The sequence below is a fragment of the Alternaria rosae genome (assembly GCF_020736505.1).
Source record: "Alternaria rosae strain MPI-PUGE-AT-0040 chromosome Unknown BKA58scaffold_1, whole genome shotgun sequence".
Classification (NCBI taxonomy): Eukaryota; Fungi; Ascomycota; class Dothideomycetes; order Pleosporales; family Pleosporaceae; genus Alternaria; species Alternaria rosae.
In genome coordinates, this window is record NW_025763570.1 from 4,522,727 (window position 1) to 4,546,818 (window position 24,092).

Consider the following 24,092-nt stretch of genomic DNA (forward strand, 5'->3'; position numbering starts at 1 on the left):
ACTACCATGCGAGACTCTAGCTCCATCTTAAGCTTTCTCGACACTTCTGGCTCCCAGAATCCCAGCCAGTACAGGAACATCGCAGGCCATATTACGAGCACAGCAGAACCGGTGTGCATATACGAAGCTTTATTAGTGGCGTCGTGATCCCGAACCACCAGTCAGCCGCAGCCCGGGTGCCTCGATATGATTGGCGGATCTGGATATTGGGATCTCAACCGGGCAGTAGAGACGCGGAGCAAGTTTTACACCGCAGATGAGGTGGGCTGAATTGTTACACAGGTGGGGAGCCGGTCTGATATCAGTGCAGTGAACCAGCCATGAAGCGAAGGTGGTGTAGGATCACAGATTTTATGCATCTTTGCTATACGGGAAGTTGTCCGATCACGGTCCATCCGAGTTGCTCCGGAAACATGTCGTTCGAGGTATCATTATCCAAGTCAACCGCCTAATCAGGCCCGTCTCCAGTGTAGTACTGTGGTACAAGCAGCCCATGTTGTGCTTTCCATAGTCTCTATACCGTCTCGAACATGTCCTCTTCGCCTACGTCTTCAGCCCATTCAGAAAGTCTTGCATCACTCCAACAACTGCCTCAACGACATTGGTCATATCTGCCATGTCCATATTTCCCTTGGGATCACGCTCCTTCTTCATAACAACGCGGTCGAGATCTCCGAGGAGCATTGCCACAATCATGAAACCGTCGCTGGTAGGCGACTTCCAGTCCGCCTCTTTGTTTACTTTCTCTCCACTAACGCTAAAGTTTGCTTGTTCGGTATCAATCTTCTCACAGAGCTCGTTACACTTCAGCGTCAGGCTGATATAGTCAAATTCCAAGCGGTCCAGAACGCGAGGAAGCTCTTCTGAGTTGCGGAGGTTTCTGATGAATGATAAGATGTTCAGATCACCAGAACCCTGCGTCCGCGAAGAGCTTTTGCTGTCTTTGGCCATCTCCTCATCCATACGATACCAGGTGCGTACTCCCATGTTCCTCTGATGAACATAGTCGCGGAGAATCTTCGTCATCAGAAGCGGTTCTAACTCGCACGTCTTATGGGTGGCTTTCCCGAGTTCGCTGCTACTGTAAAGGTCCTTGTTCAGAGCTCGAGCTTTCTTGATGAATTTGGATGAGTACCCTGCTGCAAGCAGCAGACGCGAGTAAAATTCATTAGGTTTGGTGGGTATTGCGATGGAGAATATTTTCTTTGAATGCCGGTCCATGATGAGCTCGATTTCCGGCCAGGCTCCGCTGATCCAGCCTCGCTTTTGGAAGCAGTTGTACAAATGGGCTATGGCGAAAATTTGTGGGCTGAGATTAGCAAAGCCTAGTCCCATTTCCTCGCGCAGTAAGAGATGGACTAGGGAGAGCTTTGCTCTCAGCGTCGGAACGGTATTACGCAAGAAGTCTCCATCCTGTGGCGGAAGAATGTACTGAGCGGCAGCCGCTTGACGTGCAGACTTATTGCCACGGCCATTGACGGCGTTCATCACCTCGAGACCCATCATCAACTCATCTCGAATTTCATCGGTCCTGAACATCGGCCTCGGGTAGTCGTTCTGCAAACCGCAGAACAGATGTTCAGCCGTCAACATCCGCATCTTAGCGTACCGGGCATGGGAGAATGGCCGTTCTATGATCAGACTTCGGTGTGTATACGCTGAGTCTGTGACTTGCTGGATGTAATGCGAGAAGGCGATTTTTCGGTCGCTCCAAGATGCGAACTGGGCTTCTTCTTTCGCCGCCCGAACTGACATTGGTGCGTAATGCTTTAGAGAGTGGGTTTTGTCTTTCGATCGGATCCTGATTGCCAACTCGGCAGCGAATATCAAAACCATTGAGACGAATCCGAAAGCACCTAGCGAACCGTATGCCCGAGAAGGGGCGTCTAATGCTCCTGCTAATAGTGGCATCTGGTACCGTTCCTCGTGTGCCTTTCTGGCTTTCTATACAATGATCAGTAATCGATGGGGATACGGATCGGACTTTTGGTGGATCAAGAAAGACTTACTGGTTCCAGTGCTGCTTCAAACAAGTAGTGTACTAGGAAGTCGTAGTCCTCGTTCGAGTGCCGCTTCGCGACATCATCTTGAATGATCAACCGCGATGCGAAGAACAAATATTCTCCTGGTTCTGAACCTCGTCGCTCCGCCTCGATCTTCCTTAGAGCTGTGGCGGTCTTGCCAAAGAAGTCATCATCGTCGAGAGAGGGATCGAATGGCGGCAGACCTTTCTCATGAGTTTCTTGTACCAAGACCTCTTCTTTGCGGCGTATAAGGTCGAACGCAGCTTCCGTGATGAGAGTAGCTCGGATCTCATCCAAGTAATCCTTATCACCAGTGGCCTTGTGAGTGTCGTCCCAGTCAGACTCCAGCTGCTCGACGATGATGCGCATATCGTCCACCAGACAAGATTTTCTCAAGGCAAGTTCTTCCTTGTACTTTCTCCCTTTTTCGAGTTCAACCTCCGTATCTTGTTTCGCTTTCATGTCGAGCTCAAACTTGCGGGCCAGCTCATCTAATGTATGTCCTATTGCCTCTCGCTCGGCTTCCGTAGCTGCTGCTTCCTCAGCCATCGCATTCTGGCCATTATCGACGGTGTGCAGGGCTGGTGCAGATACCAGGTGAGGAGATGTCGCTGATGTTGGTTCAGTCGCGATGTTGAATCGAAGTTGCGCAGGTGCTGCAGTTTTGGATCGGCTGACGGCCTGCACTACAACCTTCTTCATGAGGATCGTGTGGCAGTATTTCAGCAGCCACAGGAAGTAGATGTGGCCATCTTCCGAAGCCGTCTCCGATAGTTCGTCTTGGGCATAGCGGTCAGCGTAGGCCTGGCGCGTTCTCACGGCCCGCTTGTAGGAGTACCAAACGAACTTGGGCATTGTCGAAGTCTCCTTATGATTGGCGATATGTTTCGCCAACTCGAGAATCTTTTCCGTCGAGATGACGTAATTGGTTTTCGATGCGGTCGAGTTTGCGATGGGTGGGGTACTAGCGGTCGCTTGCGTCCTCGCTTTGCCTTTCAGCCGTTTTGAGGGTTGCTGGATTTTAGCGGGATCAGCCATGTTGTAGCCCCGCTTGTTCGCAGTGTCAATGAGCCAGAAGATGAACCGGTTGGTGTCAAGTTTGTATTGCTCGTACGAGCCCGCTGTTGTTACAGTCGCCATAAGGTGTTGCTCAACCGGATCGTATACAAGGGATTGCTGGCGCGGGGTAAGACTTTGGGTTATAAGGGTCGTGTTTGAATCTGTGAGGAATGTATAGAACAAACGCGATGAGCTAATGTAGAAAGGGAAACCCCGCAATGACGGAGGCCAATTCGCTCGAGTAGTGAAACAGGCGGACATGAGCGTTATATAATTCTTTCGCTCGACGGGACTGCAGAATAGCTGGCTAGAGAAGTCTTGAGAAAGGCGCTTTCCGTCGCTTTATAGCCATGAAATTGATTGTGTGATTGTGTCAGGCGCACTGAGCAAACGACACTGCAGAGGCGAGCGCAAGCACGACAATCAGAATGGGGACGGCTAGCAGTCGAGTAATAAAGAGACGTCTCTGAGATTAGAACGATGCCGTTGCTAATGGTCGCTATGGTAGTACTGAGGAATGAAGGTATGAGCCGATTATGGGCTCCCCCAGAATTCCAAATCTGTTCAGTGTACGTGACATCAATGTCGAATTGGAGAGTAAAGCGAGATTTGACCGACGAAGAACAGCGCAACTGCGAGGATAGCGACAGTACTAAACGTTACGGCAACCTTTTTGGTGAGTCAAAACATTATCAAGAATAAACATCATACGAGCGTACCTTGGTGTTATCGTCCCACAGTGTTGGATGGTGCAGGTGCGTAGTCGCAGACCACACATGCAAGAACATTCCAACAATCATACAAAGAGTAGCTGAGGTCAAGAACATCACCGGCATTTGCCATGTGACTATCTGTAGCAAGCTAGGTGTCCGACGTCCGGTCTTGGATGAATGGCTTCTCTCGCCATTCGTCTTGGAAATTAGCTTCCGAATATTGGCCAATCCATCGCGATGTGATGAAAGGCGATGCAGTCGTACGGTCTGATCAGCAGCTGTAAGGATGCTGAACAACGACAGTATAATACCGCAGTACCATGACGTGCGCACAGACCATGGCGATTCTTTTCCATTTGGTAGGATGTTCGGCCAGCTCCCGGTGGACGTGAGAACGCCAGCCAAAAGGGCAGCCTGTCATATGTTAGCATGTTGGATGCTGTAAAAAACGTTGATGTTGATCAAGGGAAGTCGACACGCCGAATGGCGCTCGTCCTAGCCAGGGAACGATTTGGCGTGAAGCATGCCCCCATGAAGAAGGCACGGCGCCGAGTGCATGAACCACGAAAAGAGAATTCATTGAGAGACTTACCACAACGCCGACAAAGTTGAGCTCACTCAGCTTGTTGTCTCTCCATAATGTTGTGAGCTCGTCTTGCTCGTCTGTGTCTTCGGTATTGAGCAATATCTCCAGGGGGTCGTACGTGGTGGAGTCAGGAGCATAGATGCCACCGCAGAAGAACTGTAGCACATTCATCAATGTCCACTTAGATCCTTCGCCTTCCTGTCCTATCCTCTGATGTGCTGATCTCCCTAGAAGTGGGGTCCGCGAGCCGGACGTGCCTCTTTCCTCAGCATCGTTGTCGTACGTCATAGCTCCTGAGCTCTCTTGATTTTGGTGGAAGCTGGTTGCTGGTGTTATCGGACCGGATTCGGTGGGTTTCCTGAAGCTTTAAGAATCCGAGGGTAACATGGGAATGTTGTTGTAAGTACGTGTTGCGCGGTAGCATTCATCCGGTTTCTGTGGAGGGTAAGAGGTCGCGTGCCTAGCCGTGCAGCCGCGTGGTGACGTATTTTGGCGCGTGAGCTACGCCAACAACGCGATCTTCGCAGTATCTTCCATATTGCGCGAACAAAGCTAGGCTGCAATGCACGTCGCTGCTGAAAGCACATGTGGAGATGCATCGAAATGGACAATACCAGGGAAGGCTGGTGTCTCCGTCTGAGTGGCTGGGTGTCGGCCCAACGGCTACCCCGCGACATCGGGAGGGTTGACGCGCCCCACGTAGATACCCACGCGTTGAGATGCACTACATCTGTTGGCCATCGCGACTGGCTCGGCCCACATACGACTATGACGTGAACCACTATGCACCGCACCTCTTAATGCTAAAAACAACGAAACTTCACGACATAACGTCTTTATTCATCACGTAGAATTTCTACAATGTCGCAAAAGAGAGACCTGTATATCGGAACCGACAAGCATCGCTGGTGGAAAGAAGCGGTGGTATACCAGGTATGAACGACCCATCACTGTGATGAGGCAGGTATTAATGCGGAGGACAGATATATCCTGCTTCGTTCCTAGACAGCAATGGCGATGGTTGGGGCGACGTCCCTGGCATCACACAGAAGTTGGACTACCTCAAAGACCTCGGTGTCGATGTGATATGGGTTTCGCCAATTTACAAGAGCCCGCAAGGTAAGTCATGAATATGCAGAACGCATGTGAGGCATATACTGACTTTGTCCAGCGGATATGGGGTACGACATAGCAGACTACGAGGACATTGATCCGAGCTATGGCACCTTAGCTGACGTTGACAACCTCATCAAAGAAGTCAAGAGGCGTGACATGAAACTCGTCATGGACCTTGTTGTCAATCATACATCGGAAGAGCATGCATGGTTTCTGGACTCGCGCTCATCAAAGGAATCTTCGAAACGCGACTGGTATATCTGGAAGCCTGCGAAGTACGATGCTCAAGGAAATCGCCTTCCTCCAAATAACTGGGCGCAGATTCTAGGAGAGGCAAACTCTGCGTGGACTTGGGATGAGAAGACACAGGAGTACTATTTATCGCTCTTTACGCCGGAACAACCGGATCTTAACTGGGAAAATCCTGATGTGCGCGCAGCCGTACACGACATCTTGCGCTTTTGGCTCGATCGTGGTGCCTCGGGATTCCGTATGGATGTTATCAACATGATATCGAAGGTGCAGACGTTCCCAGATGCGGCCATCTCGGTCAAAGACAACAAGTACCAGCCTGGTGACAAGTATTACGCCAACGGCCCAAGACTACACGAGTGGTTGAAGGAACTTCGACGCGACGTGCTCTCAAAATACGACACGCTCACCGTTGGAGAAATGCCATTCGTTCGCGATGATGATGAGGTCATCAAAGTCGTCGGTGCCGAAAGCGAAGAGCTGAATATGATCTTCGTTTTCGACTTGGTTGACATCGACAATGTACCAGGCGATTTCAAGTATACCCTACAGCCATGGGATGCGCGCGACCTAAAGAAGATTGTGAACAGGCTACAGCGCCTTATGCTCGAGCGCGACGGCTGGAACTCGCTCTACGTGGAAAACCATGATCAGCCTCGAAGTGTAAGCAGGTATACCGATGACAGTGACCAGTGGCGCGAGTATGGTGCGAAGCTGTTGTGCCTGATGCAGACTACCCTCGCCGGAACGTTGTATGTATACCAAGGTGAGGAAATTGGCATGCGCAACGTGCCTAAGGACTGGAAACCCGAGGAGTACAAGGATATTGAAAGCATCAACTTCTTCAAGAAGTACCGTGACCTCTACCCAGGCAATGCTGAGAAGCAGGCCTTAGCAGCCAAGATCATGGTAAGTCCTTGAGTGCACGAAATGACATGAAGCACACGCTGACCATGCATCTTATCCCATACAGCAACGCAAGGCTCGCGACAGCGCCAGAACACCCATGCAATGGGAATCATCTGCCCAAGCCGGTTTCACTAACGGAAAGCCCTGGATGCGCGTCAACGACGACTATCCCAACATCAATGCCGCAGCCCAACTCGCAAACCCCACACCTTCACCCGGCATGCTCTCTGTGCACGCATTCTGGAAGCGGGGTCTGGAGTGTCGCAAGGAGAACAAGGACGTCTTTGTGTACGGTGATTTCGAAATGCTCGATATGGAGGATCAAAAGGTTGTTGCCTATCGGCGGTGGAGTGAGAAGAACGCATTCATCACTGTGCTGAACTTCAGCGGAGAGCAGATAGCGTGGGAGAAGATGGGTGGTCTAAAAGTGAAGAAGTGGGTTGCGGGCAACTATGATGAGAGGCAGTTGGATGAGAAGGCGAAGAGTGGAAGGCTGGAGTTGAGGCCTTGGGAGGCTGTGTTGGGTATGTTGGAGTAAAGTCCGACTCAGTGGCAACGATGGAAGGCACTGTACTGTTTCGGAATCCTCTGTATAACCGATACTGCGACCGTTTACCTCCGATTTGTTTGTTATGAGGGCAACTGAAAGAGTCGCCTCAGCCGAGTCCAAAGAATTGTAGGGAATCAAGGTGGAATTGCAAAGAGAGAAAGTTCTAAGTAGAATGATGAATTAAAAGTCATATCTCGAATCCTAACGTTCGTCCAATCCAGAGTCTAATATACAAAGCATGCGTGATGCTTTCGCGGAGACCGCTTAGTAGTGGGAGCCGGAGCCGGAGCCAGATCCAGAGCCGGAAGCACCGCCTCCAACAGAGCCAGAGGCACCACCGGAAGCACCACCTCCAACTGAGCCTGAGCCACCAGCGCCGGCACCAGCACCACCGCCGACAGATCCAGAGGCACCGCCACCGACAGAGCCGCCAACACCAGCACCAGCGTTACCACCAGCACCGGCACCAACGCCAGCACCGCCGTGAGCACCACCTCCAACAGAGCCACCAACACCGGCACCAGCGTTACCACCAGCACCGACGCCAGCACCACCGTGGGCACCGCCGCCAACAGAGCCACCGACACCGGCACCACCACCGACGGAACCACCAACACCGGCACCAGCACCACCGTGGGCACCGCCGCCAACAGAGCCACCGACACCGGCACCACCACCGACAGAGCCACCGACACCAGCTCCAGCACCTCCGTTAGCGCCACCTCCGACAGAGCCGGAAGCACCACCTCCAACAGAGCCACCGACACCAGCTCCAGCGCCGCCGTTGGCACCACCTCCGACGCCAGCACCAACACCTCCACCGACGGATCCAGATGCGCCGCCACCGACACCGGCACCAGCACCACCGTTGGCACCGCCTCCGACAGAGCCAGATGCTCCACCGCCGACTGAGCCACCAACGCCGGCACCAGCTCCTCCTCCTACACCGGCACCAGCACCGCCGTGGGCACCTCCACCAACGGAGCCACCGACACCAGCACCAGCACCGCCGTGGGCACCTCCACCAACGGAGCCACCGACACCAGCACCAGCACCTCCGTGAGCGCCGCCTGAAGCGCCGCCGTTGGCACCACCATGAGCACCACCGCCGATTCCGCCCATGAGGCCGCCGAGACCACCGAGTCCGCCCTTGCCGGAGCCACCGAGTCCGCCCATGAGGCCACCGAAGCCGCCAAGTCCGCCCTTGCCAGCGCCAGCACCTCCGGCACCTGCAGCACCGCCAATGCCGGGGATGGCAAGGCCACCACCGATGCCAGGGAGCTTACCAGCGCCGGAACCAGAGAGACCAGGGAGCTTGCCGCCGCCGGGCATGAAGCCACCGATCATGCCACCGAGGCCGCCCTTGCCACCAGCAGAGCCACCGAGTCCAGGAAGACCTCCACCGATGCTGGGAAGACCGCCGCCGTAGCTGGGCTTTCCGCTGCTGCCGCTGCTGGGAGTCTCATCGGAAGCACCAGAGTCGTAGCTGGGGCCTGAGCTGGAGCCAGATCCGTAGCTGGGACCAGAGCTGCCAGTGGTGAGGGGAGCAGATGGGGTGGTGCCAGAGCCGTAGTTGGTAGGGAGAGCAGTAGCGATGCTAGCGAGAGCAAGAACCTGAGCAGTGTAGAACTTCATGTTTGCTGTTGATGATGTGTTTGACGAAAGTCGAGTATTGGACGATTGCGATATGAGATCGAGTAAAAATGTGATAGAAGTGAAGTGCTCTGCACAAACGATAGTAAGGACTAATAAAGTCGAGTAGAGTAGTAACGAAAGTGTTGTTGGTTGCTGAAAGCGAAAGTGTGAAGTAGATGAGATCAAAGCTGATGCCTTTTTACTTTTGGCGCTGGGAACATGAGGTCTTATACTCGAGGGTTCTGAGCCGCATGGTAGACCTTCGTAGGTAGTAGACAGCCGTAGTCAGCGACCAGACTGACCCCTGAGCATGATGGTGGCGAGGCTCACAGTAGCTTCGTTTCGAAACATAGTGACTCTATTGAAAGAGTGATGAAGGGTTGTCTAGATTGTCTGTTTCACGCTATCTGTGGCGGGATCGACGGCAGGTAGACGGGAGATGCCTGAGCTGCGCAGGGTAGATTGAGGGTAAAGCAGGTTAGAGTTGCGGGAGATGCCCCGATGTGCGCAGGGAGGGAAAGTTAGCCTGATTTCTCCGCACCGTGCGACTTTGCAGCCTTGCGGCCTTGAAACTAAAGTGGGTTGAGCTCGGGTCGTTCGAGGGGAAAATAGTAGCGTTAGCGCATCCTTTATTCGTGATATCGTCGAGTCGCGCACCGGTGTAGGTGGTAGCGCAAGCAGGAGTTCGTGAGGTCGGCTATCTTGGCTGCAGTTAGGTAGGTGGCGGAATCCGCCGTTCCAGGGTTGCTGCTAGGCTTGTTTCAACCACTACCAGCACATCGCGACTGACGTCCGTCATCCTCCGCCTCTCTCAACGAAGATTCTCATCAGCAGTTGCGATAACGAAGAGACTTCACATCGAAAATAGCTACACGATGCTTACCTCTGTCCAGGTACATCGTGACAGCCGGCTAGAACGATCCGGCCTGTGCGTCATAGAGTTTGAAGTGGTACCTGAGCTTGCCGACCGACGTCTTTGGCCTAGGACTCCCCGACTACTCAAGCTTTAATTGCGCATGAGCCTCTTCCTTACTAACTACCCGGCAACATTCGCATCGTCGTTTCTAGCATTCCCCTTTTGGGGTTCGGAGACCCTGTCGTCCGTTGCAAACAAACAAATAAGTTTATGCTACGGTTCTGGATCCCTGACGATCTGCCATCATACCCAGATTCGGTGATACCTGGCTGTTTCGCCAATCGCATTCCAGATGCTAGGATTCGATTACGTCCTTGGAAAGACTGGTGCTGATGACGAGATTTCCAGGTCGTGACGAGATGGACTGGCCGGTCTATCGAACGCGGAATTTACCTTCGCACGAAGTCGCGGACCTGCGTCGTGGGTGTCCCCTATTCTCGTTTCAACTCACTCCCAGCTGCTCCACATCGAAGAAGCCTATTCCATGCGTCCAGACAGTCGAAGTGGAGTCATAGTCATAGTGGCTCTTCGCTGTCGTGACTCGGCCTGGCGACGCCAACGCCAACTTGCCTGACAGGTTGGAGCCGCACTTGCCGGTTCGGTACTTGTCGACAAGAAGACGACCACTCAGTATGTTTCAATGGGTCCACTTCATGTGCAAAGAGCTGCGCACAATGTTCTTGTTCACCGCCAGTGCTCGATGCGGCCAACCTGACATCCATTACCTAACGACGAGAAGCTACTCAACGGATTATGCTCTCACGGCCCAATGCAGTGCAGAGGTCTGACAACCAGCCTTGCACACCAGCATCTTGCAGTTAGAGCGCGCGAAGATCCCAATCGAACAACGCACTAGTCCAGGAAGACACCGATACCCTCATCACTGCTGTAGCCAAAGTCACGGAATCCCAGGTACCTGAACTATTGATTTGTATAGGCTTTGTTACCGGTGTGTGCTGCCAAACTTTGAGATCATCCTACGGGTATCGAAACACTAATTGCTCCATCAACGCCATCGCAAACCCAAAAGATTCCAACAGAATCATCATTCCACCGCACTCAATCCGTCCTATACCTCGCTATCAATGACGACACCTAGTTTAGTGGTGTCGCACTGATTGGTATAGTCTCCGCCTCTTTCTTTCTGCTCAATATCCTTGCTCCCTTCAACGGGCCAAGGACCTAGAGCCTTGTAGAATCTATCGCGTATGCTTACTAAACCCAAGGCCACCAGGAACAAAGACTGATGTCTCTGCATTTCTTGCTGCCCCGGTATTCTGCCAACCGTGCTCGTTCACGAGGACGCGTCCGGAAGGTGTGGTGACGGGAGTCTTTGGTCCCGGTGTGCTCGAGCCGGGAAGATCATCGAGGCTGGGGGCGCCCTTTTTACATTTCTAGAATGCGTACATGTTAGTGAGGCACAGAGAACATGTTCTACTGTACGATCTTACTTACCTTGAGATGAACGTCATATAACCATTGAGACTGTGCTTTGGTGAAGTCGCGACCACAGTGCCGACACGTAATCGACTCTGCCTTCGCCTTTGACTGCTTCGACTGCTTGTATGCAGCCAAACCGAGCTGTCCGCAAAGCCTTGTCTTTCTCTCGGTCGTCAGTTCCGCGAACTTGTCGCATCCGTCGAGATAGTCGCGGCAGTCAGCCTGGCTATCTGCCACCAGGAAATGGTATCCAAAGGCGCATTTAGCCTTTGGGGGCACCTCCTGTGTTGTGACCGCCGGGGCGGGCGCGGTTGTCGGCGCCTTGGTGGGTTGGATCACCTGCTCCGCAAGCCGGACGAAAGTGTCATCGATGGATTTTGCAATCTCTTTGACGTCGGGATGAGCATTAAGAACGGCTGCAATGAACTTCATCAAGAACTCCCACTGGTGATCGAACGTTCCTTCCAGCTCATACCTTGCACGATGTATCTTCATCGCAGTCTCAAGGTCGCTCAGGTGCTCCACAAGCTTCACTGTCATTTAGTCAGTAGGAGTTTTTTGGTAGAGAATATTCCAAGCTTACATTCAGAGTCACTTCGGATTCTGGCCCTTATTTCCGGGAGGCGATCGTTCAAAGGCTTGCCAAACTTCTTCAGGACGGATGGCAGCAACATGTTGACGTTTTCGATGATGCCGTAGACTATATTATACTCATTTGTCATGGAAAGGATTGTCGCTGTCTGTCGCTCGATAAGGACTTCTAGACCATCGATGGAGGACCGTTGCTTGTTGAGCTTGGCCATGTCGAGGTCTTTACGTAATACTTCAAGCTCCTCATCTTTGCAAGCGATGGCAGCGATGTGTTCGGTGTGTCATGCACCAATCTCTGGTTCCTTGCCAGAGATGGCGATGGTATGTTAGTCGCGTGCGGTCTTCAGCTCTGCCTCCTTGCAGGCCATGTTTGAGCTTGTCCAAGTCCGGAATGTGGAGTGAAGCGTAGGTTGAAGGTGTGGTGAGGTTGGAGAAGAGAGACTCGATCACGTCGTCCAATGCAGTAACCGATAGTGAGCGCTTGTTGTTTTCCAAGGTGATTTGAATCTCTTCAATCTTTATCCGGTCCAGGCGGATCTTGCGATAACGCAGGTGACGACTAATCGCGTTCCGACTCATCCTGTGGAGATCCTTTCGCGACATCTTGGAGGCTTTCTTCCTCGCGTCCGACAGATCTACCTTCTTCGAGAGGCGTCTGTAGCACTGCTTAAAACCGGAGATATTGAGATCGAGAAAGAATGTCTGGGGTTTCATTTCGCCGAAACGCAAGACTGGCATCCCAAGGAGCGACTCTACTACTTCGACGATCCTTGTGATGTCAAGCGAGAGATCCGATGGACGATCTTTTCCGGAATGGGGAGAAGAAAAGCAAATGGAGTAGATGTATGTGAGTAGTGGAGTGAGTAAGGTGCAAAGCACAGCCACTCGCCTAAAGTTTGGTTTACGCAGTCAGTAAATATCTTACGCAGTTCATACTTGAATATTACTCACAGAGGAGCGATGCTATCTTCAGCGGGATGCTTGTGCAGCTCCAGCTCGAAAACAGTGATTTGTAAGATATGGCGGAATAGAGCAGCAGAGATGTGGTGGGCGACAGTGACAAAGGGTAGTACGACGGAGAGAAGAGTGTAAACCAGGAGCATTTGCCCCAAGAAATGCATGATCGCGGTGAGGTGCGCGAAGCGCAAAAGAATGAGTGGAGTTTCTCAAGAGTATTCAAGGGATGAGTGAAGTAGTAGAAGTTGAGGATTTGAGAAAGAAATGGGTACGTTGGATGGTAGTTTTGTTGGAGGTAAGGTGCCTGGAACGCGACACCAAATCTGCTATCACGGAACAAAGTATCGGCTGTGCGAGATAAGCGAGGCGGTTTTGCGTCCTTGAATTAGATGAACTGGAATTCAAATGATGGAGAAGTGAAAGTGGAAGTGAAAGGGCGCGCAGTTCGCGTTCGATCAGTGGCCCGCGCGAATCAGGCAGGAGCGAATGGTGGTGACCGGCCACAGCCATCGACAGGGCGCTGAATCTACACCGCTGTGTTTGGTAAGATGAGACACAATTTGTAATGAGAATTATCACAGAAGTAATGCTTGAATGTGGAATGGATGTTGAAAGAGTGAGGGACACCAGAGAACCAGAAAGACCGGACAGGGAAGTTCAAAGCATACAAATGCGAACAAGCGCATGTCGTAGAATGTGCGCTTTGTTATGCGTGAGATGTCACACACTCTCGCCCCAGTTGTGAAGATGCGCGCCGAGACATGTTTCAATCGTTTGTCGTGTATCCCAATGCAGAGTCATGTGCTCTCGACGGTCATGGGTACTATAGGATGGCAAACGGCGGTTAGATAGTATGTTTGATCGCTTGCTGTGGTGAGCATAAGCATGATATGGAACTGGAGAATAATGTAGATGACGCAACGTAAAGTAGCTCTTGGTTCACTATAGAAAGGCCAAGTTTCTCCAAGAACTCGACCGAAAAGATGAATAAGTCTATCAAGGATTCGCTAATGCTAAACATGCGTCAACTGCAAGACCGACCCTAGAAAGTCATTAGCATACGTAAATATATCGAATGAATCACAAACAAAACTTACCGGCCCTCTTTCTGCCGCACGACATCGTCGATGACATCCCTGTCCAGTTGGGGGAACATGCCCGTCAGCGTCTCGACTACAACCTTGTGTTCCTGCCGTTGTATGCGCCTCGCTTCCTCTGCTTCAGCCGAAGCTTGTCGCGCTGCGGCGTCTTCAGCCGTCAACCTCTGCCTTTGTCGGTCTTCTTCATGTGACGGGCGTTGCTTCTCGCTCGTGTTGCCGGGAAACTCAGTTGACGCACGTGGCGGTAGTTGTGGTTTCTGGGCCGCTGCAGGTCCAGACGGATGGTTTGTATCGTTGTCGGAGAAGATGCGACCGATTGTGCTGAGCGGCCGTTGTATAGTTCGCAATAGGCCTGCGACGGCTGCGTTCTCTTCCTCTGGCTGCTCTGCTTCGGACTTGCAATCTTTTAGACTTGTTGACCGTCGCGGCCCTGCGGTCTCCGCCTCCATGGAGTTTCTTTGTGTGAGCTCTGGTCGCAGTGGTGTCGTCTTTTCCGCTATGTGATGATAATGGGGTGATGGCATACGCTTGTGGCTAGGCGCAGTAGGATGCAATAATGCGGATGATGATGAAGATTCGGCCTCTTCAGCTGCGTGGCGCTCAGCGATGGCCGAGACGGCCGCTTCGACATTCTTCTCAAAATCCTCGTCGGTAACTGTCAATGACGTCTTGTCGAGACCCTCGATAAACTGGATGGCGCCCATTAATGATGATATGTAGTAGCCAGCTTCTCCACCAAGTTTGTCCTGATTCCGGAACCGTAGAATGTATTGTACATTGGAGACGAGATGATCGGGGTTCGCTTGAAGTACTGTGTAAATGAGTAGTGGTACGAAAGCATCGGCTGATTGATCAGAGTTCGACGTCCTCAGAAATCCAAAGATGACCTTGCAGCAGTTCAAGATGCAGATGATCTTGTCCCTAGGCGCCCGGTAGCTTTTGATCTTCAATAGCTCCTGCTGGGCGAGATGCAGAAATTTGCGCCCCTTCTCGCCTACTGGTTTGATATCCAGATGCTCTTCGCTAACCCATTTGTATATACGCACCTTCTGCGCTAACACTTCATCCCGCTCTACATCCTCTTGGTGCTGGCCCCTCCGGCCTGGTCCAGGCGGCTCCTGTCTCCGTCGGCCCTTACGGGGTGATGCCGGCTCTGGAGGAGGGATCGCAGGCGAGAAGGTTTGTGTATATAACCGATTCATGACTAGCTTCTCCATGCCTTCTCTCGCGTTATCGAACTCAGCGTCTGAGACGGTGCGCCAAACTTCACACTGTGCCATCTTCTTGCTGATGAATTCGAGGAAGTCACCGATGATCTTGACTTGCTCATGTACCATCCATTGCTTCTTTCCAAACTCGAGCAGGAAAGAGCGCAGGAACTTGGCGACGGGGTCTGCTGTCCGGTGACGCAGTTGTTCAAGGAAGCGGTGGAAGTCGAAGGGAAGGTCTGGTTCGGGCTCGGGTGCTGGCTGCGCTGGCTTGTACTTCGAGGCATGTGCACTGGGCGATGACGGTTCGGCGAAGGACGTGCCGGTGCCTACGCGATGCAGGGAGGATGTACGAGGAGGTGGTGATTGGAGCGGGGCGGTCGAAGCTGAATCGTCAGCCGGAATGGGCAAGGGCTTGTCGAGCGGCACGAGACTTGATCTTCGCGGGGGGTACGGCGTCGACGGAGATTCTAACATGGGGTTCGCGATTTCCAACCTAGGCGACATGATCTCGTTCTCGCCAGGCCCACCATCCCCTTGGAACTGATCCATAATGCTCTGTATCTCCTCCTGCGAGTTGTCTACCGCGTCTCCCGTGCCGTCATGGTTCGCACCATAGTCATCAGCCGCAGCATCTTCCGAGTTTCTCCCACTCGACCGTTCCTGCGACATTGGGGATGTGGTCCGGCTGGGCACGTTGCTGGTTGTCAGGTATTTGTCGTCTTTGGGTGGTGGAGGAGGAGGGGACGGTGATTGTATGGGCGCTTTGCCTGCGGATTTCTCGCTGAGCTCAGGCGGTGGTGTTGATGCTCGGTCCAGCGTTGTGTTCTCTGTCTTGGTGGTGAGCTCCTCTATCGGCGCGGTGGATGCTGGCTGTGCAGCTTCTGTGTCTTTCTCTTGGGGTTTCCCGGGACCTGTTGGGGCGATATTCGTCTCCTCTGATGTTTCAGGTGCTTTCTCGACCCCGTCTGTGGGCTCTTCCTTGCCAGCATGCCCCTCGTCTTGGGCCTCGACATGGCTAGGCTGCCCCGCGTCGGTCGCCGTGTTCGCGTCATCTGTCGTTGCTTTAGACGCGGTAGGCTGCCCTGCGGAAGGCGCGCTTTCTTTGCTCGTGGCTACATCGTGCTGGTCGTCCACCTTGTCTAGCTCCCTTTCGGCGTGGCTGTCGTGGGCTGCATCGGATTGCGGAGTTGTGTTCGGGGGAGACATAGACCGAGTGCGACGGGGGGTTATGGATGGATTGTGGGTGGTTGATCAAGCGTCCATGGGTCTAGTTCAGAGCTCGCAACAGCTCTCGCAGGGGAAATATAAGTCAAGTGCCTTGGTGATTGTCGTCTGCTGCGCCTGCATGTGTGAACCGTCCGCATGGTCTCCCGGCATCTAGAAGCCGAGTCTCCGAGCCACCGCCGCTAGCGCGTCAAGCAACTGCAGCCGTGCCACTGCCAACACCAACTCTGCGTCGCCATTTCATCAGCCCAGCCATGTGCGGCATCTTCTTCTCGCTCAGTCGGACTGGACACGTGATACCTGACACCAACACCCAGCGACTGCTCCGGAATAGAGGGCCAGACAGTACAGGGCAGCACCAGACCATCATCGAATCCAGCGCCAAGGGAGCCTCAACGCGTCTTCACGCGACTTTCCTGTCGACGGTTCTTGCTCTCCGCGGCAACGACATCGTTGAGCAGCCACTTAGAGATGATACGACTGGCTCCGTTCTCTGCTGGAACGGCGAGGCATGGAGCTTTGCTGGACAGGCTATTGACGGTAATGACTCTAAGCTAGTCTTTACCAAACTTCTGGACGCGTGTACCGGAACGCGCGAGGCGTCTATGCGAGGCGTCATCGAGCTGCTGTCAGTCGTGCGAGGCCCATATGCTCTCGTCTTTTACGATGCATCGCACAAACGCATCTACTATGGACGCGACTGCCTGGGAAGGCGATCGCTGCTCCAAAACTCTACTCCCGACGGCACTCTTGTCTTATCTAGCGTGTGCGATGATGCCTCTGGTGAGTCTTGGGCCGAGGTGGAAGCCGATGGAATCTATGTTGTAGACCTAGAGCTGGCAGACCCAACGTCAAAATCGCTTTCAGTAACGAGAGTTCCGCATCGCCGCTCAGATCAGGAAGAGGACTCTGAGTTGTCTTTCGTAGGTAAGTCATCTGGCACACGACTTCTGCTAACAGATTCAGACTCTGCCGTTCCCTGCCATGAACCAGACTGTAGACAGCAGCTCTGCTTCACAGAATACTGGGGCAGTAGAACAGCTAAGGGCGTCGTTGGAAAGATCACTCCAACTGCGCACTCAACACATACGTGAGGCAGTGACTGGCGAACCGAAGCTTGGAGGTTCGAGGGAAACACGCGTAGCCGTCCTTTTCTCTGGTGGCCTAGACTGCACAATCCTTGCGCGCATGTGTCATGACCTCCTACCACTAAGCGAACCTGTCGACCTGCTCAATGTAGCCTTTGAGAATCCTCGGATTCACTCCAATCTCGAGCCAAACGCCAGTCCTTACGAGCTCTGTCCTGACCGTGTCACTGGCCGATCATCCCTTGCAGAGCTGGTAGAGATCTGTTCTGGCCGTGAGTGGCGTTTCGTCGAGGTCAACGTACCCTACACCGAAACGCAAGCCCATCGTGGCACCGTCATGGCGTTGATGCATCCCCACAACACGGAAATGGACCTGTCTATATCATACGCACTTTACTTCGCTTCACGCGGAGTCGGTTTTTCGCACGCTGCAGGCGAGGCCAATGTTGAGCTCTACTCCACCACCGCGCACGTACTTCTTTCCGGGCTCGGTGCTGATGAGCTGTTCGGTGGGTACCAACGACACGCTACAGCCTTTGCTCGGCGCGGGTACCCTGGCCTAATCGAAGAGTTGGAACTCGACTTCAGTCGTCTGGGAAAGAGAAACTTGGGTCGTGATGATCGCGTGATCAGCAACAGCAGTAGAGAAGTCCGATTTCCTTTCCTGGACGAAGACTTCATAGCACTAACCCTTCGTCTTTCGGTGACGTCCAAATGCGATTTCGGCCTGGAGCAAGTCACCGATAGCGAAGACCCTGCACAGCTGCTCGAGCCTGGGAAGCGGGCACTTCGTTTGTTGGCATGGCACTTGGGCATGAAAAGAGTAGCTACAGAGAAGAAGCGTGCTATACAATTTGGCGCTCGCACTGCCAAAATGGAGACGGGCAAGACGAAGGGCACGCACGTTCTAAGTCAATAAAGGTCAGTCATTCTTATGTTCTCGTTTTCCCTTTCGCAATGATTACAAACCGAGCAAGCGATTGAGGCACCAATGTTTATCCTCGAGGCTTTCCTATCTAGCAATAGATAGGATATCCTCTACGCATTTGGTGTCGTTGATTCAACATTAAAAAAGGCAAGTCTGAGCCTATCGATGTTTTCACGAAACTTTACATTCTGCACTTCGTTTGTACTGACATGATGGACAGTATCTAGGGCATCCAATTTGGCCGAATTCGAATCCACCCTTAGCTATACATCTGCATGATGTGTTGCCCAGTTCATCCTACATGCAGCAAGAACAAAAAAGAAAGAAAGCGTTTACTTGCCGCCACTCCTCTCGCTTGAAATTCCCAGCTGACGGCCCAGACACTCCAACGATATTTATTGAATATGCTTCGATTCTGAGGCAAGGGATTCGGCAGATGCTATGATGAAATTACGGCTGAAATGACAGAAAACCCCCTTTCAGATCAGAAGCCGGAAGAGTCGGAGTATACCCGGTCGTGCTGCGGTGTTGTTATGACCGCCTCCACCATGATTTCCAGAATTGTGACCGCCGTGACTATGACCACCGTGGCCTGCAACAGCAAAGTCTTCTTTATTGGGCAGACCAATGTCGATATCCGCTTCAGTTGTCGTATGTGGCAGTATAGTGGTGGTGACCGTCATCAGCGGTTCGCTCACAGCCGCCGCAGTGGTACCCATCGACACTAATCTCAAACCTGAGGTTGCGAGTACTAATGATAGTAAGATCACGATGACGCAAAATGCACCAGATGGTCGCATTCCAGCGGAGCCGTTCTTGATCCGAGTGTTCTTGAACCCTGCCCCGTTCACCTCGTGAGGCCAAGGAATTGGATCATATGGCACGTTCGCTTTTGTTCTCGGCAAGCCTGGCGGCCAGCACCACGGTCCGGCACTCTGCGTCTTAGTTGCGACCATACAGATGGTATTGGGAGGACAACAATATTCTTGACAGCACACATCGCCCGTGCGACAAGTACCATGAGTTCCATCCTCTCGTAGGCAGCAATGGGCCGGTTCATATTGGCAGCCGTCACCACAAGGTTCCAATGGCGGATCACAAGATGAACGCTTGTTCATGGACGAAGTTAAATTGCTCATATCCGGGGTATCATGCCGTATTGGTGGCGATTGGAGGCGCGTCGCGGGGAAGGCCTGTTCGAGCCTGCCAGCCACAGACTGGACCAAGAACAACAGAACCCGGAACAAGCTGTGGGAATTGGTTTTCATGCTACCGCTCTTTTGCGTACTCGGCACGGGAATAATTGCTGGTACAAAGGCGTGGTTCTCAATCTCCTCATTGCCTTTGTCATGCTTTTGCCAGCACATCAGACCCGCAAATCCATTAGCACAAACCGCGCCTTCATCGCAACACATGTTCCCACAACAGTCTTGGTTCGCGGAGCAAAGCCCATGCGTGCCACCGGGGGCAGCACAACACTTGGAGATGGATGCGTCGAAGCAGATCCCGCCACAGGCCAGCGTCACACCAGGACAGCACCCTGCTACTATCGTGCCGTTGTGTAGCTGGTATTCGACACAGTTCTGAGTGGCCTTACAAATGCATTTCTTGTTGCAGCATTGCTCTGTATTCGGATCGTGGCAACCTGCGCTGCCGCATGGGGATTGGAGGGGTGGACACTGGGATGTGATGGAGAGAGAAGCTGACAAAATTGATTCAGGAGTCCAGCTTGAATAGTTGAGGCCTTCAGTGGGATGACCTTGTTTCGCCATGACGAGGGGTGAGCTGGTGGAGGTAGGGTCATGGGGATGTGCATGAGTATGCAACTGCGGCGGTGTTGGCTTGAGAAACTCAGAGAGCGTTTTAGTAGTGTCTCCTAGTGAAGCGCAAAACATAATAGGCAGTAGCAAAATGCCTGTATAGGACACCATGCCGATTTGAGAGTTTCAGTAATACTGTAAGGAATAAGCACTGAGCAAGCATTGATTGTAGTAAGAGGACGAAGGGTTGTTGCATTGCGACCTTCGATGTCGATGCCACCACGTCAAATCCGTGATTTGATATTGAATGCGTGGCTCTTCAATTATCTTAGAGGCAAGTCTTCAGAGTGTAAACGCATCATGGTATGCAAACAGCACCTGCCAGCGGTCTCCACATGCGAAAGTCGCCTAACGAAGATCAGTGGCGAATCACGTTCTTTGGAAGATTCCAGCCACACCTGCACCGCCACAATGACGCAACACCAGTCATTCGTATAGTAGTATATAGCCCCCTCACGCGCTCCGCCAACCCTTCTCATCTACCACATCCAAACCCCAGCAACACTTCAATCACGAATCAAATCCTCAAACGCTACACACTACAAATCCAATCATCGAGATGCCCGTCCCAATGCCATCCACGACCTCGCAGTCCACCCCAGCGACCCAATCTTCAGCTGCTGCGCAGGCGACGAACGACATTCAGAACGCCGCTACACGAGCTCTAGCGAACGCGAACAACGGCGAGAAAACCGAGCAGGAGAAGGAAGCCGAGAAGAGGTACGAGGAGGCGATGGAGGAGGAGTACGCCAAGAGGGAGGGCGGAGCTTAGGCTTCAACCCGCGGACATACTGGTCATAAGAGGAGGGAAGAAGATGTCACAGGCTCAGAACGATACCCAGAACATAACGAAAGTCACATCCGAATAATGAACAAACATCACACAGTCTAATTCAATATTCATTTCATTTCATTCCAACTCAATTCCCCGCCAACGCCTTCATAACAACCTCCCTCGGCCTCTCCCCCATGGGAATCTCCAACGCCAACTCATGCCCCCTCTCCGTCATCTTCCCCCACGTCTTCTGCAATATCTTAATAATCTTCTCCTCGTCATGTTCCTTCTCGAACGCCTCAAACTGGTCGTCTAGGAAAACAAGACACGCCACATCCTCCAACACCATCGTCTCCTCATTCACTTTTAGGTCTTCTTTGCGGATTAGACTGCCTACTGTTGAGGCGTCTTCTTGAGTGTATCCGCTGTCTAGGCAGATTTGCTCGACGAGCTCCGCTTGCCGCTTTTTTAGGTAGGTGCGCCAGGCGTGGTATCCTGGGCGCGTCATGGGATAGCTGGATCGTGGAACTTCCCAGCGGCGGAAGTGTTGGGCGCGGATTGCTATACGCAGCGGCTCTGACGCTTCGGGCGCGCGCTTTTCGAGATAGGATGTGCATTTCTGCGCGTAGTGCAGTTCGTAGGGGAGTTCGGTGTCGTTGATCGTGACTTTATTTGGGTCCTCCGCGTGGGCCGCGTCGATGGCGGTCAGGGCGCGTTCGAGGGGGGTGGACATTGTGGTGATGGTGGTTCAGGGTGGCTCTGGGAGTTGAGTATGTGTTGCGCTGTGTTGCGATGCGTGCGCGAGGGTGGTGTAAGGCATTTCGTCTGGTGTGAGATTGGTTGCTGGGTGTTGCGCAGAGATAGCGGCGGATGCCCCGCGTCAAGTGGGGGTTGACCCTGTCTGCCCTGGCGATCCCCAGCCAGAACGCGTGCGCGTCGTGTTCATTGTCTGGACACCTTCGTCATACACCGCTGCATCATTGCCGACTATGCGTGATTACTGCACACTAATCACATCCCTCTCGCCTTGGTTCTCTGGTTTGCATAAATACATGCGGTGGCCTCAGCTGATTGGACAACGACAACACCCCCTGCTCCGCCTCCCCTAACCTCGAAAATCAACGCGCTCACCTCGTTTCTCAGCCTCATCAACATGAGGCCTTTAGCAAGCGGCACCCCAATGTCAGCAATGTTTCCGACCAATTCCTCTGGTTTGTTAGTAACCTCTCATACTGCTTACGTTTTCCGCTACGATGAACCCGGACTGGACCTTTCCGACTCAGCCTGATCAACTCAACCCGTGTGTCAACCAAGGCTCAGTTCATTCCGACTTCTTCGGCAACCATGATGCCCTGAATGCAACCCTACTGGATGATTCTCCTATAAGAATAACCGAACAGTGCACTCCTTCTTCGAGATTGGGGCTTTCTAGGACTGACTCGGACCTCATCTTGGAGTGTGCTTGGACTTCTCCGGACATCTACGGTGATCAACACGACACGTTTGGCGGCCTTGCTTTGGACGACGAGCTCTTTCCGCCGTTGTTCGATCTGGTGGAGGAGGTAACATATCCCAACATCGTCACCGAACCCTCTACACCTACCCCGCAACTTCCACAAGCTACCGAGCAACCTTACTTGGATCCAACCCTACTCCATGATCCTTCTGTGAATGGCCGCCAGGGCTCTAGTATACCTGGAGACGATCTAAGCCGTCCAGTTTGTGTATGCCAGGGCTCTGGACGTAAATACAAAGCGCCAAAGGAACGACCGTCGCGACGTGCCAAGCTATCAGCAGCAGCAAGTCACATCTTAGAGACGCATTTCTCCAACAATGCCTATCCAGACAAGGGCGAATTATCCCAGCTGAACAAGCGTACTGGGCTGGGAGTAGAAAGCATCAGGACATGGTTTAGCAACATTAGACATCGGAGAGCTCATGGTCGTGCGTCACTTTTATTCTGCCCATCCTTAAGCGATTACATGCAAGTCAAGATGTCGAAGCTGACCGTACTACTAGATTTCCCAGTTGCTCCGCCACCGCAAGAAATGCGAGAGCGTCCGCGACAGTCGACACCCATTTCGGTTGAGGGTCTAAATCAGCTAAATCGGGTATCTCCTGCTCATAGCACGAGCTCTCTCCAGAGATACCTCGCAACCCCTTTCACGGAAGAACCAATCCTCCCGGCTGCCACTCAATCATTTTCGCAGGCTCTTGCTGCCCGTCGCGCCTCAGACACAGAACTTGAAGCGGTGATCTTTGCAAATATGGAGCGCTTGGGGAATCTGCTACCGCCAGATTTGGACCATTCTCAGTCGTTACAATCAGCACAGACGAGACAAGATGAGGAGCCCCTTGAATCAGCGCAGAGACCTGATGTAGCTCGTAGCAGAGCGGGATCGCAAAGCTCAAGAGGCTCTGGAAAAAGTCACAGAAGCTGGACTAGTCAGAACTCGAACCGCTCTAGAGGATCGCGCCGAGGACGCAAAAACTGGGTGCGGGCTTCGAATATGAACACCATAAATGCACCGCCCCAAACAGAAGATGCCGAACCGGTTACTGCGGAGACTTCGGAGCCACCATGGTACTGCACTTCCTTAGACTGTGACAAGTCTTTCAAATACCGTTCTGAGTGGGATCGCCATGAAGCAGCCGTGCATCACTGGCCGTATCATTGGGTTTGCAACTTGGGCGACGAGAACTCCTTGGTACACAAGGATGCTAAGTCGCGTATATTTTTTCGGGTAGATCAGCTCCTGGCTCACATGAGGAAAGCACACCCCGAAACATACACACTCAATTCAACAGCCTCTCAATTAAAGACGGACAACCCAGATTTTGATCCTAATTCTTTGGTATGCGGATTCTGTAGCCAGTCTCTGCCCAACTGGGAGGAAAGACAATCTCATGTTTTCGCTCACCTGGAAAGTGGGGTCCTGAAGTCGTGGCTGTCTTTGAGACATGATTTGATGAGCCGGATCGACCGCGAACAGAAGACTTGGGAGCGATGGGATGGTTGGCTCCGAGGGACGCATTCGGACTTTAGCCCTCATCAGAGCATGCAGAAGATGCAGAACAGCAGACTGTTTGCTCTATACCAAACGTAGAACTCGGAGCTGGCTGGCTACCGCCGCTACTCCGAAGCTATGTTGGTCAATGACGTATGAGGCATGTCACACTAAAAGCGAAGAGTGTACC

General features: G+C 52.7%; 11 protein-coding genes across 11 annotated transcripts; 5 read left to right on the forward strand and 6 right to left on the reverse strand.

Moving 5' to 3' along the window:
• Positions 1–254: 254 nt before the first annotated feature.
• On the reverse strand, positions 255–3,503 carry BKA58DRAFT_28850 (uncharacterized protein). The gene is made up of 2 exons (XM_046166861.1): positions 2,010–3,503; positions 255–1,944 (listed from the first exon to the last, which is right to left on the reverse strand). The coding sequence occupies exons 1-2, from the start codon at positions 3,342–3,344 to the stop codon at positions 544–546; spliced, it is 2,736 nt and encodes a 911-aa protein (XP_046031915.1). The 5' UTR covers positions 3,345–3,503; the 3' UTR covers positions 255–543.
• BKA58DRAFT_28859 (uncharacterized protein) lies at positions 3,504–4,818 on the reverse strand. Its single transcript, XM_046166862.1, has 3 exons — positions 4,389–4,818; positions 3,803–4,210; positions 3,504–3,752 (listed from the first exon to the last, which is right to left on the reverse strand). The coding sequence occupies exons 1-3, from the start codon at positions 4,668–4,670 to the stop codon at positions 3,663–3,665; spliced, it is 780 nt and encodes a 259-aa protein (XP_046031916.1). The 5' UTR covers positions 4,671–4,818; the 3' UTR covers positions 3,504–3,662.
• A 287-nt stretch (positions 4,819–5,105) lies between these two features.
• BKA58DRAFT_352372 (glycoside hydrolase superfamily) lies at positions 5,106–7,408 on the forward strand. The gene is made up of 4 exons (XM_046168572.1): positions 5,106–5,315; positions 5,366–5,501; positions 5,554–6,659; positions 6,724–7,408. The coding sequence occupies exons 1-4, from the start codon at positions 5,244–5,246 to the stop codon at positions 7,195–7,197; spliced, it is 1,788 nt and encodes a 595-aa protein (XP_046031917.1). The 5' UTR covers positions 5,106–5,243; the 3' UTR covers positions 7,198–7,408.
• Positions 7,371–7,983, forward strand: BKA58DRAFT_374317 (uncharacterized protein). The gene has a single exon (XM_046169320.1). It carries the CDS (start codon positions 7,455–7,457, stop codon positions 7,923–7,925), a length of 471 nt encoding a protein of 156 aa, XP_046031918.1. The 5' UTR covers positions 7,371–7,454; the 3' UTR covers positions 7,926–7,983.
• A 2,713-nt stretch (positions 7,984–10,696) lies between these two features.
• Positions 10,697–12,003, reverse strand: BKA58DRAFT_464917 (uncharacterized protein; the record flags this gene model as incomplete). The annotated part of the gene is made up of 3 exons (XM_046174942.1): positions 10,697–11,154; positions 11,216–11,733; positions 11,784–12,003. The coding sequence occupies 3 exons, from the start codon at positions 12,001–12,003 to the stop codon at positions 10,960–10,962; spliced, it is 933 nt and encodes a 310-aa protein (XP_046031919.1). The 3' UTR covers positions 10,697–10,959.
• A 1,649-nt stretch (positions 12,004–13,652) lies between these two features.
• On the reverse strand, positions 13,653–16,397 carry BKA58DRAFT_352377 (vacuolar protein sorting-associated protein 9). Its single transcript, XM_046168573.1, has 2 exons — positions 13,846–16,397; positions 13,653–13,790 (listed from the first exon to the last, which is right to left on the reverse strand). Exons 1-2 carry the CDS (start codon positions 16,263–16,265, stop codon positions 13,745–13,747), a joined length of 2,466 nt encoding a protein of 821 aa, XP_046031920.1. The 5' UTR covers positions 16,266–16,397; the 3' UTR covers positions 13,653–13,744.
• A 112-nt stretch (positions 16,398–16,509) lies between these two features.
• Positions 16,510–18,648, forward strand: BKA58DRAFT_28960 (asparagine synthase-domain-containing protein). Its single transcript, XM_046166865.1, has 3 exons — positions 16,510–17,206; positions 17,250–18,292; positions 18,520–18,648. The coding sequence occupies exons 1-2, from the start codon at positions 16,538–16,540 to the stop codon at positions 18,288–18,290; spliced, it is 1,710 nt and encodes a 569-aa protein (XP_046031921.1). The 5' UTR covers positions 16,510–16,537; the 3' UTR covers positions 18,291–18,292; positions 18,520–18,648.
• BKA58DRAFT_28952 (uncharacterized protein) lies at positions 18,572–20,327 on the reverse strand. Its single transcript, XM_046166864.1, has one exon. It carries the CDS (start codon positions 20,228–20,230, stop codon positions 18,779–18,781), a length of 1,452 nt encoding a protein of 483 aa, XP_046031922.1. The 5' UTR covers positions 20,231–20,327; the 3' UTR covers positions 18,572–18,778.
• Positions 20,328–20,528: 201 nt separating this feature from the next.
• BKA58DRAFT_374326 (uncharacterized protein) lies at positions 20,529–21,005 on the forward strand. The gene has a single exon (XM_046169321.1). The coding sequence runs from the start codon at positions 20,679–20,681 to the stop codon at positions 20,889–20,891; it is 213 nt and encodes a 70-aa protein (XP_046031923.1). The 5' UTR covers positions 20,529–20,678; the 3' UTR covers positions 20,892–21,005.
• BKA58DRAFT_28972 (uncharacterized protein) lies at positions 20,914–21,887 on the reverse strand. Its single transcript, XM_046166867.1, has one exon. It carries the CDS (start codon positions 21,625–21,627, stop codon positions 21,040–21,042), a length of 588 nt encoding a protein of 195 aa, XP_046031924.1. The 5' UTR covers positions 21,628–21,887; the 3' UTR covers positions 20,914–21,039.
• On the forward strand, positions 21,888–24,077 carry BKA58DRAFT_28971 (uncharacterized protein). Its single transcript, XM_046166866.1, has one exon. The coding sequence runs from the start codon at positions 22,148–22,150 to the stop codon at positions 23,999–24,001; it is 1,854 nt and encodes a 617-aa protein (XP_046031925.1). The 5' UTR covers positions 21,888–22,147; the 3' UTR covers positions 24,002–24,077.
• The last annotated feature ends 15 nt before the right edge of the window (positions 24,078–24,092 follow it).

What these genes read in the sequence shown, in the direction of transcription:
- BKA58DRAFT_28850 (XM_046166861.1), bottom strand. Translation starts at nt 3,344, where the DNA reads ATGTCCGCCTGTTTCACTACTCGAGCGAATTGGCCTCCGTCATTGCGG. An exon ending in TTGAAGCAGCACTGGAACCA is followed by an intron (nt 1,945 to 2,009) that starts GTAAGTCTTTCT and finishes ATCATTGTATAG; the next exon opens with AAAGCCAGAAAGGCACACGA.
- BKA58DRAFT_28859 (XM_046166862.1), bottom strand. Translation starts at nt 4,670, where the DNA reads ATGACGTACGACAACGATGCTGAGGAAAGAGGCACGTCCGGCTCGCGG. An exon ending in TCAACTTTGTCGGCGTTGTG is followed by an intron (nt 4,211 to 4,388) that starts GTAAGTCTCTCA and finishes AACATATGACAG; the next exon opens with GCTGCCCTTTTGGCTGGCGT. An exon ending in TGTGGGACGATAACACCAAG is followed by an intron (nt 3,753 to 3,802) that starts GTACGCTCGTAT and finishes CTCACCAAAAAG; the next exon opens with GTTGCCGTAACGTTTAGTAC.
- BKA58DRAFT_352372 (XM_046168572.1), top strand. Translation starts at nt 5,244, where the DNA reads ATGTCGCAAAAGAGAGACCTGTATATCGGAACCGACAAGCATCGCTGG. An exon ending in AAGAAGCGGTGGTATACCAG is followed by an intron (nt 5,316 to 5,365) that starts GTATGAACGACC and finishes TGCGGAGGACAG; the next exon opens with ATATATCCTGCTTCGTTCCT. An exon ending in CCTTAGCAGCCAAGATCATG is followed by an intron (nt 6,660 to 6,723) that starts GTAAGTCCTTGA and finishes TATCCCATACAG; the next exon opens with CAACGCAAGGCTCGCGACAG.
- BKA58DRAFT_374317 (XM_046169320.1), top strand. Translation starts at nt 7,455, where the DNA reads ATGCTTTCGCGGAGACCGCTTAGTAGTGGGAGCCGGAGCCGGAGCCAG.
- BKA58DRAFT_352377 (XM_046168573.1), bottom strand. Translation starts at nt 16,265, where the DNA reads ATGTCTCCCCCGAACACAACTCCGCAATCCGATGCAGCCCACGACAGC. An exon ending in GTGCGGCAGAAAGAGGGCCG is followed by an intron (nt 13,791 to 13,845) that starts GTAAGTTTTGTT and finishes ATGACTTTCTAG; the next exon opens with GGTCGGTCTTGCAGTTGACG.
- BKA58DRAFT_28960 (XM_046166865.1), top strand. Translation starts at nt 16,538, where the DNA reads ATGTGCGGCATCTTCTTCTCGCTCAGTCGGACTGGACACGTGATACCT. An exon ending in AGGACTCTGAGTTGTCTTTC is followed by an intron (nt 17,207 to 17,249) that starts GTAGGTAAGTCA and finishes TAACAGATTCAG; the next exon opens with ACTCTGCCGTTCCCTGCCAT.
- BKA58DRAFT_28952 (XM_046166864.1), bottom strand. Translation starts at nt 20,230, where the DNA reads ATGGTGTCCTATACAGGCATTTTGCTACTGCCTATTATGTTTTGCGCT.
- BKA58DRAFT_374326 (XM_046169321.1), top strand. Translation starts at nt 20,679, where the DNA reads ATGCCCGTCCCAATGCCATCCACGACCTCGCAGTCCACCCCAGCGACC.
- BKA58DRAFT_28972 (XM_046166867.1), bottom strand. Translation starts at nt 21,627, where the DNA reads ATGTCCACCCCCCTCGAACGCGCCCTGACCGCCATCGACGCGGCCCAC.
- BKA58DRAFT_28971 (XM_046166866.1), top strand. Translation starts at nt 22,148, where the DNA reads ATGAACCCGGACTGGACCTTTCCGACTCAGCCTGATCAACTCAACCCG.